Below are 16,677 nucleotides of genomic sequence, written 5' to 3'. Positions count from 1 at the left end.
TCCCCCGAATGGTCAAACATGTTTGCTTTGCTGTAATGATCTTTTTGAGGAACAAAAAAAAAAGAAATTCTTATTTTTGTAAGGTTTTTTTTTTTCCCTTTTGGTAATACAATAAATGTATTTCGAATGTTGTCTTCCCTCTACAGGGAGGGAGGGAAAAAATCCCTTTTGTATAAATGCATCTTTTTTTCCCACATTCCTGAGCAAATATTTCTGACTGTGCTGTAGCCAAAATATTTAACACTAACGTTAATCGTTCCAAGTGTTTTAAAGCAGTATTTCTCTGCCTTAGCAACTTTTAAAACAGGTGGACTTCGACTCCCAGAATTCCTCAGCCATTATGTTTGGGCTTCAACTCCCAGAATTCCCCAGCCAGTATTTCTGGACTTCAACTCCCAGGATTCCTCAGCCAGCATGTCTGGACTTCAACTGCCAGAATTCCCCAGCCAGCATGTCTGGACTTCAACTCCCAGAATTCCCTAACCAGTTGACCTCCATGCATCTTAAAGCAGCTAAAGTTGAGAAACACCGTTTTTTAACCACAGCCCATCATTCCCTGCCAGAATGGCTCCTGGAGACTACTGAACGATGGTAGATGTAGTCAAAACAGTCCAGAGAACCCGAATGGAGGGAAGCTGATCCAGAAACAAATCTGTTAGAAAACATTTCATTTTATTTTTAACTTTTAAACTCACCAGGCCTAGGAGTGTTCTGAGCAATCATTTCATCCAGACAATTTTTTTTTAAAAAAAAATAAAATATATCAAGGTGACAAGTACATCCTGAGGTGCTAGCTTTCTACATGCAGGAGCGGAAGGAGAATTTAACGACATCTCCCTTGGGAAAGGTTCAAACTCGAAAAACAATGCAGGTAAAAATTAAAAAAACAACAACAGTCACTCACCAAAAAGGAAGGAGACGTTGGTCCAATGGCCATCATATTTTAATCACAGTCTTCATCAATTTTTTAACCTTTTGCTGCTCATAGTTGGGTGGGGAGTGGTACCCGAAGACTTTCCACCATCCTTTTCTCAGTCTCCGATGGTTGCCACGATAACTACAGATCCCATGCTTCTGGAAAACCTCTCGTAGTTCCAAAGCGCCGGAATCTGAACTTTGGCAAAAATTCCATCAACTATTCATGATACTTCGCCCAATGACCCCTCCGACTATTAATGAAATAAAGACAAATTTAAAAGAAGCGTCTTCCAAAGCGATTCTTTAGACTCGGGTCTCTTTGCAAACCTATCCTTTTATTTCGATGCCTTGAGAATCTTTCCAGGTGGATCTCCAAGACCGGGGGGGGGGGGGAGGATTCCTACAAGGCTTCAGACATTATTTGGGTTTTCTGGATGGATCAGCAAATACTCACTTTTGGGGTTTGATTATTTTTACTGAATCAGTTTCCCAGGTACAATGGATTCAGAAGGCTCGGCTAGGAATCTGCAGAGTGCCTCCTGCAAGCAAAAATATAATAAGAATAGAATAGAATAGAATAGAATAGAATAGAATAGAATAGAATAGAATAGAATAGAATAGAATAGAATAGAGTAAACTAGAGTAGAATAGAATAGAATATAGTAAACTAGAATAGAATAATATAGAATGGAATGGAATGGAATGGAATGGAATGGAATGGAATGGAATAGAATAGAATAGAATAGAATATAGTAAACTAGAATAGAATAATATAGAATAGAATAGAATGGAATAGAGTAGAATAGAATAGAATATAGTAAACTAGAATAGAATAGAATGCAAAATGTAATAATATAATAATATAATATAATATAATATAATATAATATAATATAATATATGATAATATATGATAATATATGATAATATAATATATATGATAATATATGATATGATATGATATGATATAATATAATAAATATAATATAAGAATAGAATAGAATGGAATGGAATGGAATGGAATGGAATAAATAGAATAGAATATAGTAAACTAGAATAGAATAGAATGCAAAATATAATATAATATAATAATATAATAATATAATATAATATGATATAATATGATATGATGATATAATATAATATAATATAATATAATATAATATAATATAACATAATATAATCCCTTTTGTATAAATGCATATTTATACAAATACAATACAATACAATACAATAACAACAATAAAAATTTTAAAGAAGGTACTTGGTTGGCTGGCAGCAACCCGTATCAACCATCAGCACCAGTCAATGATATTTGTGATGCATATTTAAATGTTCAGTTGACAATAAATCTGATTTGGCTCAGTTTCCACACTCAGAGAAAGAAGATCAAATGGAGTTTTCCTTCTCGGTTTGTTTGGATCAAGAACCGGGGGGGGGGGAGGGGGTCTTAGTGGTACTTATAGGGGGTCCCTCACCGGAAAGCCACAGGTGCCTTCTTCGTATCCGTGACCGCTACAGTTCTTTCCTCCGTGTTCCGGGGAAGGGCTGTTGCACCGCCGTGACCGCCGGACGACTCCTAATCCACAGGAGACGGGGCAGGGCGTCCACGAGGCCCACAGAGACCACGCTCCATCCACTAACGCAAAGAACAAACCATAGTTTAATCTCCCGAGACGTGACTTGGAAAGGGGGGGGGGAGAGCATCTTTCCCACCTCCGAAACCATCTTTTGGGGGAGTGGTACGGCTTTGAGGTCTGGCTCCGAAAAAGGAGAGGGGGTCGTTAACTGTGATGGTCTGTGGGAAAGACCTCATGAGATGGAAGGAGGAGCCGCAGACTAGATATCGGTCTGATAAGAGGCCACCGAGCCTTCAAAAGGAAAAGGGGCATGTGAAGCACCTCAAAAGGGACCCTCCCTAGTTTCTTGGGCTGTAAAGAGGAGGAGGAAGAAATATTCTCATGGTCTGTGAGAAGGAAGGGATGCAGTAGGCAATGGTTAGATAAGAGGCAGCTGAGCCCCCAGAAGGAAAAGGGGTGTGGGAAGCACCTCAGCAGGGACCCTCCCTAGTTTCTTGGGCTGTAAAGAGGAGGAGGAAGAAATATTCTCATGGTCTGTGAGAAGGAAGGGATGCAGTAGGCAATGGTTAGATAAGAGGCAGCTGAGCCCCCAGAAGGAAAAGGGGTGTGGGAAGCACCTCAGCAGGGATCCTCCCTAGTTTCTGGGGCTGTAAAGAGGAGGGGGCAGAAATATTGTCATGGTCTGTGGGAAGGACCTTGGGAGACAGGAGGAAGAGATGCAGACTAGGCAATGGTTAGATAAGAGGCAGCTGAGCCCCCAGAAGGAAAAGGGGCATGGGAAGCATCTCAGCAGGGACCCTCCCTAGTTTCTTGGGCTGTAAAGAGGAGGAGGAAGAAATATTCTCATGGTCTGTGAGAAGGAAGGGATGCAGTAGGCAATGGTTAGATAAGAGGCAGCTGAGCCCCCAGAAGGAAAAGGGGTGTGGGAAGCACCTCAGCAGGGATCCTCCCTAGTTTCTTGGGCTGTAAAGAGGAGGGGGCAGAAATATTGTCATGGTCTGTGGGAAGGACCTTGGGAGACAGGAGGAAGAGATGCAGACTAGGCAATGGTTAGATAAGAGGCAGCTGAGCCCCCAGAAGGAAAAGGGGCGTGGGAAGCATCTCAGCAGGGACCCTCCCTAGTTTCTTGGTTTTTTTAAAAAGCTGAGATTCCAAATTAGTTAGAAAGTGATTGATAAGCTGGTGTTGTGTCTCGAAGAAAAGGGAATTCCATCAGGTAGTGTAATGGTCTGTGGGAAAGACCTCAGGAGGAAGAGACACAGACTAGACAATAATCAGATAAGTGGCAGCTGAAGGAAAAGGGGCGTGGGAAGCAACTCAGAAAGGACCCTCCCAAGTTTCTTGAGCTGTAAAGGTCATTAGAAGCTCCTTCCCTGAGTGGTGCGGTGGCCTAGAGGTGGAGCTCTGGCCTCACAATCAGGAGGCTGTGAGTTCGATCCTAGGTAGAGGCAAATATTTCTCTCTCTGGGCACAATTTATCTGCTGAATAAAATTCCGCACTGGCGACAGGAAAGGCATCCGGCCAGTTAAACACTCAGCTCCATTCAGACTCCACCCCGCAAGGGATGACGGGGTCATTAAAAGGAGATGATGATTAGAAGCTCCTTCCCTGTTGAAGGAACTGAGGAATCTACTCAGGAAATATCTCTGAAAGGATGAACCAGTGAGTCACGGAGTTGCTAGTCCTCATTAAATACCGGCACAGTGGCTCGAGTGGCATAATCCGAGTTGCTCCTTCTCCCCTTTGCAAGGGAGACCTCCTCTGGAAGCGGGAGGACTATCACATAACCGGAGCCGTTTCTTGATCCCCGAACACGTCTCCAGGCACACCGACCAAGGGGACCACACCGACCAGCCGCCGTTAGCTGAGACGAGGGAAGACAGAAAGAAGCAGAGGCAATACTGATTGGGGGGGGGGGCTGGTCAGAGACCAATTAAAACAGAACAGGCAGGTAGTCCTCGATTTACGACCACAATGGAACCCAACATTTCTGTTATTATTATTTTTATTCGGACGGCGAAGAAAATGGACTTACTGGGACAAGGCCGCAGGTTGGGGCACCCCTTGAGGTCAGCTGAAGGGCCCAGGCAGCGCATACCGCTCTCCTCGTGGGTGCATTCACGGATGCGCATCTGGTTTTGGATGCCGCAAGTGACGGAGCAGGGGGACCACGGCGACCACGGCGACCAGGTGCTCTTGGCTAGGCCGGGAGAGGGGGAAAGATAGCGTTCAACTTCGCTTAGCGACCGTTCCAAGTTACGGCGGCACTGGAAAAAAAGTGAGTTTAAGGCCATTTTTCACCCTTTACGACCGTTTCAAGCACGGTCCCGTGATTTACATCCGGACGGCTTGGAAACGGGTTCACATTTACGACGGCCGCAGTGTCCCGGCCCCCCCTTTCGCGACCTTGCGACGATCAAAGTCAATGGGGATGCTGGTTTCACTTAACAACCGTGTGACGAATTTAACGGCAGGGATTCGCTTAAACAAGCGCGGCGAGGAAAAGCCGTACAACAAATTTCTCACAAATCCGGGGCTCCCTTCGTGGCCCTACTTTGTACCAATAATCCTTGACCTTACGACTATAAGAGAGCCCCGAATTTTGGTTGCTGAGTGAGGCATTTGTGAAGCGAGCTTTGCCCCCCGTTTTACGGCCTTTTTTTTGCCATGGTTGTTAAGCGAATCCCTGCAGCTGATCAGCGAGCCACGCAGTTGTTAAGTAAATCCGGCTTTCTCGTGGAGTTTGGAGGTCGCAAAAGGGGATGGTGTGACCCCAGGGCACTGCAACCGTCATAAGTACATGCCAGTTGCCAAGCATCTGCATTTTTGATCACAAGACCATGGGAATGCTGCAATGATTGTAAGTCTGAAAAACAATCGTAAGTCACTTGCCGTCATAACTTTGAATGGCCTCTCCATGAGCTGTCGTTAACTTGAAGACTAACTGAACATGCTCAGACTTTTTGGCTCTCTTCCAGTGCAAATTTCCCCCACCCTATAGAAATTTACACTTGGGGAGAGGGGTTTACCTGTACAGCGCGAGCCGTCGCCGATGAAGCCGCTCTGGCAGGCACAAACGTAAGAGCCCAGAGTATTCAAACACAACGCGTTTTGGTTGCACTTGTGGGTGCCTCTCGTACATTCGTCGACATCTGAGAAAGAGAAAAAAAAAAAATCAGAAATAAAATATAACTTAATATATACTTGATCATTCGTGTAATGACTGCAGCTAGGATTGTATTTGCAGAAAATCGGAAAAAACGAAGAGATCCCTACGGACGAGGATGCGATTAGGAAAATATTAGAATGCGCGGAAATGAATAGGTCAACGCTCGAACTCGAAGAGAAGGAACAACCTGATTATTATAACGTAGGGGAATTATTTTATCCATGGTTAGAGGATAGATATGAAAAGTGGGGGGGGAAAAGCGGAAGAGTGAAATAGAGAAAATGTTTCGACGAAGTTAAACGAGTTAAGAAGAGGATTGTTATTAGTATTAGGTAAGGTATATATTGGTATTAGTATTAAGTATAGAATAGATAAAATGATAAATATGGTTGTAAATTGTAATCGTTATGGTATAAAATATTTGCAGAAAATATATGTTTACACTGTTTAATGGAAGATGATGTTTGAATTAAATTAAAATAAAAGAAATTATTAAAAAAAAAAGAAAAGAAAATATAACAGAAACACTGAAGCGGGCCAAAGAAGAAGAATCTGTTGTCCAAAAATGTCAAAATTGGAACCCACAATCTCATACAGGTAGTGGTCCTAAGACTTACACAAACTCACTAAAACCTCACCGGGCAAGTGAGAAAACGTCTCCCTACCTACGCAGCGGACTAAGCCGTCTCCTTCTAAGCCCCGGGGGCAGCGGCAGAAATACGACCCGTAGGTGTTGGTGCACGTGGCCTCGGACAGGCAGCTCAGGGCTGTTTTCCTCTCACACTCATTGATGTCTTTGGGAGGGGAAAAAGGGAGGAGGAGGAGGGGGGGGGGAGGTGGAAAAGAAGAGGGGGAGGAGGAGGAAAAGGAGGAGGAGGAGATGGAGAGGAGGAGAAGAGGAGGAGGAGGAGAAGGAGAGGAGGAGGAGGAGAAGAAGAAGACGAGGAGGAGGAGGAGAGGAGGAGGAGGAGGAGGAGAAGAGGAGGAGGAAGAGGAAGAGAGGAGGAGGAAGAGGAGGAAGAGAAGGAGAAGAAGAGGAGGAGGAGGAGAAGAGGAGAAGGAGGAGGAAGAAGAGAAGGAGAAGAAGAGGAGGAGGAGAAGAGGAGGAGGAAAAGGAGAGGAAGAAGAGGATGAGGTAGAGGAATAGTGAAAGAGGAGAAGGAGGAGAGAAGGAGGAATGGAGGAGTGGTGGAAAAGGAGGAGGAAGGAAGAAAGAGAAAAGGAAGAAAGAAGAAAGGGAAAAGGAATGGGAGAGAAGGAGGAGGAGAAGTGAAGGAGAAAGGACAAGGAAGGCAGGAAGGAAGAGAGAAAAGGGAAGGGAAGGGAAAGAAAGGGGAAGATGGAATGGGAGGGAAGAAGGAAGGAAGGAAGGAGAGAGAGAGACAAAGAGAAGAAAAATTAAACTATTTATTTAAAAAAGGGCTGAATTGTTATCGAAAATCGAGGATAAAGAACTGAATTTGAATTTTTGATATTGATATTGAACATTGATAATATTTTGAATATATTATCATCTTGGAAAGAAGAGAAGAAGGATGTGTCAATGAAGATTCAATCATCCAGGGCAAAAGTGTCTTAAAAAGGTTTAAATCATGGCCACTGGACCAGTTGATTTTAACCTTTTTAAGAAAGATAATAAGAAGGATAAATAATAATACTACAGCCATACGACATGAATTAAGCATCTGTCCCTCCTTGTCGATCATCCTGCTGCTTTCGATCTGAGAGTTTGCTAATCTGGGATCCCTTTTGCTGGAGATTCCACAATCGATTGATTGATTTTTATTTGCTAGGGGGATCCACTTAGCTCGTCCCCGTCATGAATTTCCTATCGTTTTAAATCTCCTTTTCGGTTACAAAACCTACTTCGGTGACCCTCGCTCGGAGCAGATTTCACCATTCTCGCAAATGCTAACGCACAGACCCAGGCGCACATCACAAACGCACAGCTACACCAAGAGACAAAGCTCAAAAGTTACCGACACAATGCACACCCCTGCCTTCGAATCCCGGGTTGCAACGGCAGCTCCTTTCTCCTCGGCTTCCCTCGCAGGTTTTGGTGACGTCTGAAATGGAAGCAACGCGGCTTGTCTGTTCTGGGGGTTTCAAGGGAGCGTCAAATCAGAACGGCACGCTCAAATTAAACCGAGATTTAACACTGGAAGTTTTTAAGAAGAGATTGGATAACCATTTGTCTGGTGTAGGGTTTCCTGCCTAAGCAGGGGGTTGGACTAGAAGACCTCCAAGGTCCCTTCCAACTCTGCTATTCTATTCTATTCTATTCTATTCTATTCTATTCTATTCTATTCTATTCTATTCTATTCTATTCCTTCCAACTCTGTTATTCTATTCTATTCCTTCCATCTGTTATTCTATTCTATTCTATTCTATTCTATTCTATTCTATTCTATTCTATTCTATTCTATTCTATTCTATTCTATTCCATTCCATTCCATTCCATTCCATTCCATTCCATTCCATTCCATTCCATTCCATTGTTTTCTATCCTAACCTACATTCTATTCTATTCTATTTACTCTTCTATTATATTTTCTATTATATTTTCTATTATATTCTATTTTTTTTCTTTTCTATTTTCTATTCTATTCTACATCTTTTCTGCATTCTGTTCTGTTCAGATTCTATTCTATTCTATTCTATTTTGTCTTCTTCTTTTCTCTTCTCTTCTCTTCTCTTCTCTCCTCTTCTCTATGCTGTCCATGAATTAAAAGAGACAGAGAAAAATCCACTACCTTTCTTTATTAAGAAGAGCCTCTCGGCTACCAAAACACGTCCAGGAACCTCCGAATGGAAATTGTAAACCAGGGCTCGGACGTAACCAAAACTGGACTCCCTGCGAGATGGAAAGAGGAAAAAAAAAAACCACAGTAAATATTGGCCAATTCTGAAAGGAAAAAAAAAAAAGAGAGAGAGAGACACATCTGTAAAAAGAAAGTTACAGGTTGCCCTTAACTTAACGACCAGAATTGAGGCCAAAATTCACGTCGCTAAGTGAGACATTGGTTAAAGTGAGTTTTGCCCCCGTTTTACGACCTTCCTTGCCATGGTTGTTAAGTGGACGCTGAATGGCCCCTCCCTGGCTGGGGAACAAATAGAAGGAAAGGGGAGTAGTTGTCGTAGGAGACAACCGTTCGTATTTCTGAAGATTTTGCTCATGGTGTTTCGTGCCACAGAGACTGCTTGCCAGATTTTAATTTGCAGCTCACGGCCTGGCAATTATGGCAAGGAACTGATAAGGTCTGTTACTGCAATTAACTCCTTGAAGAACTCTTGCCTGGACTTTTCGGTGGGTGAATGCCATTAATTCACAACAGGTAAATAAAGAGGGGTTTTTCACGACCAGGAGTCTGTTTTTTGCTTCTGCTAAGGCTGGGTCAGAACGTAACGCGGTTCTTATTTTACAAGCGGACAGAAAGCAATCCAGCCTACGTTAAACCGCTGATCACCATCTTTTCCACCTCGTCGGCGATGATCACGGCTTGGTCGTCCAGCAAGGTCAGCGGACGCGGTTCCTTGATCCACTGAACGAAGCTGGAAGGTGAAAGGTGAAGGTACTCGGGTAACCGGAGGACCGCTGTATCTCCTTCCAGAAAGGGTCCAACTTCTTTTCCCAAAACAAAAAGAAGAATGGGAGAGGGATGAGGGAAGAGGAGATGCATCCATCAGAAACATGTCAGGGAAAAGGAAGGGGCTAATCCCCTTTTGGAAATGACTCTGGTAAGACGAGAAAGGAAAGAAGGAAATCTTATATATATTATCCTATTCTATATTCTATATTCCATTCTATTCTTCTATTTCTATTCTACTCTTATTTTATTATTATTCTATTCTATTCCAATATCTATCCTATCCTATCCTATCCTATATTCTATTCTATTCTATTCTATTCTATTCTATTCTATTCTATTCCATTCCATTCCATTCCATTCCATTCCATTCTCTATCTTATCATCCTATCCTATCCTATCCTATCCTATCCTATCCTATCCTATCCTATCCTATCCTATCCTATCCTATATTCTATCCTATTCTATCCTATTCTATTCTATTCTATCCTATTCTATTCTATTCTATTCTATTCTATTCTATTCTATTCTATTCTATTCTATTCTATTCTATTCCATTCCATTCTATTCCATTCCATTCCATTCCATTCCATTCTCTTATCCTATCCTATCCTATCCTATCCTATCCTATCCTATCCTATCCTATCTTCTATTCTATTCTATTCTATTCTATTCTATTCCATTCCATTCCATTCCATTCTCTATCTTATCATCCTATCCTATCCTATCCTATCCTATCCTATCCTATCCTATCCTATCCTATCCTATCCTATCCTATCCTATCCTATCCTATATTCTATTCTATTCTATTCTATTCTATTCTATTCTATTCTATTCTATTCTATTCTATTCTATTCTATTCCATTCCATTCCATTCCATCCCATTCCATTCTCTATCTTATCATCCTATCCTATCCTATCCTATCCTATCCTATCCTATCCTATCCTATCCTATCCTATCCTATCCTATCCTATCCTATCCTATCCTATCCTATCCTATCCTAGTATAGCTGGCACCTGGCTCAATAGTAGTAACTGTGAGAGGGATCTTGGAGTTCTACTGGACAATCCTATTTGAGCCAGCTGTATGCTGCTGAGGCCCAAAAGGCCAATGCAATCCTAAAATGCATTCACAGAGGGATAGAATCAAGATCGCGTGAAGTGTTGAGACCACTTTACAAGGCCTTGGTAAGGCCACACTTGGAATATTGAATTCAGCTTTGGTCGCCATGATGTAAAAAAAGATGTTGAGACTCCGGAAAGAGTGCAGATAAGAGCCACAAAGAGGATTCACTGGAGGATAAAACATACGAAGAACTGGCTATGTCTAGTTTAATGAAAAGAAGGACCAGAGGGGAGATGATAGCATCGTTCCAATATCTCAGGGGCTGCCCCCAAAGAAGAGGGAGTCAAGCGATTCTCCAAAGCACCAAAGAAGGCAGGACAAGAAGCAATGGGTGGAAACGAATCAAGGAGAGAAGCAACTTAGAACGAAGGAGAAATACCCGTGCATTTATTTTTCCCTGTCTAACCGCAAGACTGTGTTTTTCTCACCACTCACTCCATCTTACCGATCGATGTTCCTTCCAGGGCGAAATAGAATCTCAGTCCCGAAGGGTTTAACAGTTGAAAGCGGCTTAAATCGTAAGCTTCAACTCCCAGAGTTTTTGGGATCAGGGCATGGAGCCTCACTTCTGCCCAGAAAAGATTGGGGTAAAAATCGTCATCCTGTATCGATAGGAGGGTCAGGATACGGCTGCGGTTGCCCACCCTTCTCCTCAGAGTCCTGTCTCCCACCGATCCCAACCGCTGTCGGTAGCTGCAAGGAAGAAAGACGGTCTGTAAAAAGAAAGTTACAGATTGCCCTTAACTTAACGACCAGAATCGAGGCCAAAATTCACGTCGCTAAGTGAGGCATTGGTTAAAGTCAGTTTTGCCCCCGTTTTACGACCTTCCTTCCGATGGTTGTTAAGTGGATTCCTGCCATTGTTAAGCCAGTCACGTGATTGTTAAGCGAATCTCGTTCCCCGTTGATTTCGCCTGACAGAAGGGGATCAGGGACAGCGACCGTCATAAATACGGACCACTTGCCAAGCATCTCAATTTTGTTCGTATGATCCTGGGGGGGCTGAGAGTGGGTGCGGTGGCCTAGAGGTGGAGCTCTCGCCTCACAATCAGGAGGCTTGTGAGTTCGATCCTAGGTAGAGGCAGTTATTTCTCTCTCTCCGGACACAATGAGAAATAGATCTGCTGAACAAAACTCCGCATTGGCAACAGGAAAGGCATCCGGCCAGGAAATACTCAGCTCCATTCAGTTGCCGAGACTCCACCCCGCAAGGGATTATTCTATTCTATTCTCTCCTTTCCTCTCTTCTCCCCTCTTCTTCCAATCTGTCCCTCTACTCCTCTCTCCATTCCCACTCCGTTGTTGTGTTTCTTTTCAATTCAATATATTTTCAAGATGGTATCCGAACAACCCCGATTCTCTATTTACATACATTTTCCTTTCAATTTCTTTTCTATTTTACTGGTTACGCATATATCATCATTAACGTACATTTATATGATGACACCTTTTTCGTTTTCCCCCTCTTTCCCCCTTTTTCATTTACTCAGAGGTCATCTACGTCTCTATTCCTTTTTTTTTTTGTCTTTTCTCTCATTTACTTTTACCCTATTGTTGTGACTCCGACCCCCCGAGCCTGTCCTAACAGAGGGAGAGGACTCAGAAGGTGAAGGAGAGGATTTGGCAAGGCCTCCCTCTCCAGGACCCTCCTCTCTGGCAATGCCTCAGGTTTCCTCCGAAGGCCAAGAAGAGATATGCCAGGAGCAAGGCACTTCGGAGCAGCCGCAGATAGAGAGCGAGGGGGATGAGTTTTGGCTGGATCCCAGACAGCGTCGGAAGGATAAGCGCGCGCGGCAGAGAAAGAGGCCAGAGATTGAGCTGAGTCACTGGACCACACCCCACAAGGGATAAAAGGGGGTTGTGTCGGCTATTTAGGCATTGTGACGGACAAATTGAAAAGCTCGGAAGTCATATCGTGTTTCTAGAACCCTGTTAGAATCTCTTTTTGGATTTCTTCGGACTGGACTTTGACAATTCTTTGCTTTGTGGAATTAATTTGGTTACCGGACTGAGGAGAAAAAACCTCCCTTAGTGAGTAAAATCTCTTGGCAGGCAGTTCATGGGTCGCTGCCAAGGCTGTTATCTTAAAGGAATTCCTGACTGTTTGATTTGTTAACTCCTGGCTGTCTGTTTGTGTGTGTGCGTGCGACGGGGACATAACACCTATCCAATTTGTTAATCTCTAATCTGCGGACTATCTGTGCCTTGAGAATTTCCTAGGAAATGCCCAATATATACCCATCATCTCTTTACCATCTCGAACGGGCCGGGCGGGTTAAGAAACCTGTTCTTCGCGGCCTCGCCCAGCAACCTTACCTGTGGAACTGCGGGCTCTGTCCCGTGTAAAACTTGTACCAGATCACGCTGGGCGAACGTCGGTTGGCGGAAGCCGAGACGGAGACGTGGAAAGTGACGCGTGGCTCTTTCACGTGGAGGAGACACACCTGCTCGCCCATCTCGTCACAAACGGAAGCGTCGGAAACGGTGATGTGGAAGGCAGGGGCTGCAAACAAGCAAAGGGAAATTTTGGAATTCTTTAAGAAGAAGAAGCAAGCAAGCAAACCAAATTCTGAACGTTTTCAGCACGCTGGATACTTGTTCGTCCCTTTTCTTTACCTTGCCATGTGGAAAGGGACACTACTAATAATCCCACTTGGCCAAATAAAATATTCAATAATCCAGGAGTTGTTCTCAAGGGGGACAATAGAAACATAGAATCCTTGTGCTGGAAGGGTCCTCGGAGGTCTTCCAGTCGAACCCACTGCCCAAGATGGGAGACCTTATACCATCCTAGACAAAAACAATGTCCTTTGCTTCCTCCAGTCTCAAGCAGGTTATTTTAAAAGGTTTAAAAGAGTACAAATAGATGCCAATTTTTTTTCTTCTTCTTTCTCCATCAAGCCCAGAAATAGTCCCAAGCAGGCCAGTTTAAAAATTTTTTTTAAAGTACAAATAAATGCCTATCAATCTTTTTCTTTCTTTCTTTCTTTTTCTTTCTTTCTTTCTTTCTTCCTTCCTTTCTCTTTCTTTCTTTCTTTTTCTTTTTTCTTCCTTTCTTTCTTTCTTTCCTTCTTTCTTTCTCTCTCTCTATCTTTCTTTATCCTTCTTTCAGTCTTTCTTTCTTTCTCTCTCTCTCTCTCTCTTTCTTTCTACCTTTCTCCGTCAAGCCCAGAAATAGTCCCAAGCAGGCTAGTTTAAAAAATTTTTAAAAGTACAAATAAATGCCAATCTTTTTCTTTCTTTCTTTCTTTCTTTCTTTCTTTCTTTCTTTCTTTCTTTCTTTTCTTTCTTTCTTTCTTCTTTCTTTCTTTCTTCTTTCTTTCTTTCTTTCTCTTTCTCTCGCTCTCTCTATATATCTCTTTCTTTATCTTCCTTTCACTCTTTCTTTCACTTTCTTTCTTTCTCTCTTTCTACCTTTCTCCGTCAAGCCCAAAAATAGTCCCAAGCACGCTAGTTTAAAAAAATTTTTTAAGTACAAATAGATGCCAATTTTTTCTTTTTTTCTTTTTCTCTTTTTTTCTCTCTCTTTCTCTCTTTCTTTCTTTCTCCATCAAGTCCAGATATAGTCCCAAGCACTTTAAAAAAAATGTAAAAGTATAAATAGACGCTAATATTTTCTTTCTTTCTTTCTGTCTTTCTCTTTCCTTCCTTCTCTTCTCCTTTCTTTCTTTCTTTCTTTCTTCCTTCCTTTCTTTCTTCTCTTTCTTTCTTTCTTTCCTTCTTTCCTTCCTTCCTTCCTTTCTTTCTTTCTTTCTTTTTCTTTCCTTCCTTCCTGCCTTCCTTTCTTTCTCTCTCTCTCTTTTTTTTCTTCTTTCTCGGTCAACCCCAGAACGAATTCCCTGAATCCTCCCACCAGCATAATTAATTCCCAACCGTGAGGTGGTGGGCTTCGTCCGTATCCCAGAATTCCACCGGGCGTTGAGGAGAATGCTGGGAGTCGAAGTCCCCACCCCTTGGAAGCTGCTGAGGTCACCTAAAAGGACCTCAGGTGGAAGAAAGACGTTGAGTGGGACTTGCCTTGGCAAAGACTGATCCCGTCTCCATCGTAACCTGGCAAGCAACGGCAATAAAACTCCGAAGAAAGCTCGTCCAGTTGGCAAATCGCTTTTGGGTGGCATGGCATCTTCCGTCGGACGCATTCGGGTTTATATGGATCTAAGGAGGAGAAGAGAAACAATAGAGGGGGGGGGGATAACCACTACTACACAGGTAGTCCTCGATTTACAACAGTTAATTTAGTGACCATAATTACAACGGCACTGAAAAAAGTGACTTAAGGCTATTTTTCACACTTACGACCATTGGGGCACCTACCCACCCCACAGTCACGTGATCCAAATTCAAAAGCTTTTGAATTTTGCAAGCGACCCATAGTTACGACAGTGACACTGTCCCCAGAGTCGCGAGATTTCCATTTTGCGACCTTCGGACCGGGAAGCCAGATTTTCTTAACTCATCATCATCATTTAACGACACCATAATCCCTTGCGGGATGGAGTCTGGGCAACTGAATGGAGCTAGCAGAGTGTTTTAATGGCCGGATGCTCTTCCTGTTGCCAGTACGGAGTTTTGTTCAGTAGATATATTCTCACTGTGCCCAGAAAGATAAATATTTGTCATTCCTCTACCTAGGAATGAACTCGCAGCCTCCCGCTTGTGAGGCAAGAGCTCCACCTCATAGGCCACCACACCACTCATTCTCTTAACAACTGTGTTCCTAAATTAACAGCTGCAATGATTCGCTTAACAGCCGTGGCAAGGAAGGCAGTAAAATGGAGCAAAACTTGCTGAACCTATGTCTCGCTTAGCAACATACATTCTGGGCTCCATTGCAGTCGTAAGCCGAGGACTACCTGTCCTCCATCAATGATACACTAATGTTCAGCTTCGGGGCGGAGATCCTGCCTGAACAATTCACATTAGCCTCTTATGCCCCATTTACTGAGTATTCTGTGAATAATAATAATAATAATAATAATAATAATAATAATAATAATAATAATAATATCAACCCCTATCAACCATTAGCACCAGTCAATGGTATTTGTGATGCATTTTTGAATGTTCAGTTGACTGAGTTTCATGTTTAATGAATAAAGTAAATAATATAATATAATAATAATAATAATAATAATAATAATAATAATAATAATATCAACCCCTATCAACCATTAGCACCAGTCAATGGTATTTGTGATGCATTTTTGAATGTTCAGTTGACTGAGTTTCATGTTTAATGAATAAAGTAAATAAAGTAAATAAATAAATAAATAAATAGATAATGATAATGATGATGATGATGATAATAATAATAATAATAATAATAATAATAATAATAATAATAATAGCCTTTATTGTCATTGTACATCATGTATACAGCGAAACTGGTTTAGCCTCTACTGGTGCAACCCATGAACAGAAAATATAAAATACATTTATGATGTGTGTTATTCTGTATTCTATTTTCCCACATCAAATTAGGGTCAAAGAACGACATCACTAGAAATTCATGCTCATTTATTTTATTGATTGAGTGTTTTATCCTGCCTTTATTACTGTCTAAGTAACTCAAGGCACCTGTATTATTTTTAAACCAGCCATTTGAGGGGGGAAATTAAAAGAGTCCGATGTGCTTTAAAAGAGGGGGTGTGGGGGGGAAAATATAACGCAGGAAATTGGAGACGAGAGGGCTCCGAATTCTTAGGTCCGTCAAAGCAACTCACCGTGAATCAGATTTTTACCCTGCAGGGTGGAGAGGATGATGAAGAGGAGAGGGGAAGGCAGGAAACTCTTCTGCATTTTGATCGAGGTGGTGGGGAGTCTCTTTTTCCCGCCAACCTCTCATCCTTCGGTCTAAGTACGCGAGCGAATCATCATCAGCACCGCGTCCATCTGTGTCCGGTCGGAACGCGCGTGGCTCCGGACGGAGTCGGCATTCAAAGAACCAGGAGAGTCCGTTTCATTTCAAAGCCTTCTGAAAATTCCAGTTCTGGATTCTAGCCAACACCCCCCCCCCCAAGAGATTTCATCCTCTTCCAAAGTGGCATCGTGGGGGGAGAAAAAAAGCCCAGAAGATGGGATGGCCAAAGAGACCTGGATGAAAAAGCGTCCGACGACTGGCTAGAGATTCCCAATGGAAATTGAATCCTTAACCGCGTTTTCCCGGCGCGAGGCCGAAATGAAGAGTTTGAAGATGTGGGCGGAACAAGGATGAAGATATGCGCAGCTTCCTTGCTTTGGCAAAATATCCACCGGTCAACGAAACCCAAAAAAATTTGATTTGGTGAGGTTGATGTA

At 42.7% G+C, this 16,677-nt stretch overlaps 1 protein-coding gene across 16 annotated transcripts; it reads right to left on the bottom strand.

The window, feature by feature from the left end:
* Positions 1-925: 925 nt before the first annotated feature.
* On the bottom strand, positions 926-16,356 carry LOC117660389 (uncharacterized). 16 transcript variants are annotated; one of them, XM_034408433.3, is made up of 14 exons: positions 16,104-16,356; positions 14,398-14,535; positions 12,697-12,883; positions 10,826-11,073; positions 9,118-9,292; positions 8,421-8,521; positions 7,647-7,763; positions 6,333-6,461; positions 5,528-5,650; positions 4,534-4,698; positions 4,195-4,362; positions 2,396-2,556; positions 1,373-1,457; positions 926-1,169 (listed from the first exon to the last, which is right to left on the bottom strand). In XM_034408433.3, the coding sequence occupies exons 1-13, from the start codon at positions 16,177-16,179 to the stop codon at positions 1,392-1,394; spliced, it is 1,854 nt and encodes a 617-aa protein (XP_034264324.2). In that variant the 5' UTR covers positions 16,180-16,356; the 3' UTR covers positions 926-1,169; positions 1,373-1,391. The 16 variants fall into 16 exon arrangements, with proteins under 16 accessions (XP_034264324.2, XP_034264326.2, XP_087735383.1 ...); XM_034408435.3 differs by having other exon boundaries at positions 926-1,109; XM_087879257.1 differs by having other exon boundaries at positions 7,662-7,763.
* Between the last annotated feature and the right edge of the window lie 321 nt (positions 16,357-16,677).

This window comes from Pantherophis guttatus, chromosome 15, assembly GCF_059756535.1.
Source record: "Pantherophis guttatus breed Tessera chromosome 15, ASM5975653v1, whole genome shotgun sequence".
Taxonomy (NCBI): Eukaryota; Metazoa; Chordata; class Lepidosauria; order Squamata; family Colubridae; genus Pantherophis; species Pantherophis guttatus.
The sequence above is the reverse complement of the archived record's forward strand: the minus strand, read 5'-3'. Positions and strand labels throughout refer to the sequence as shown.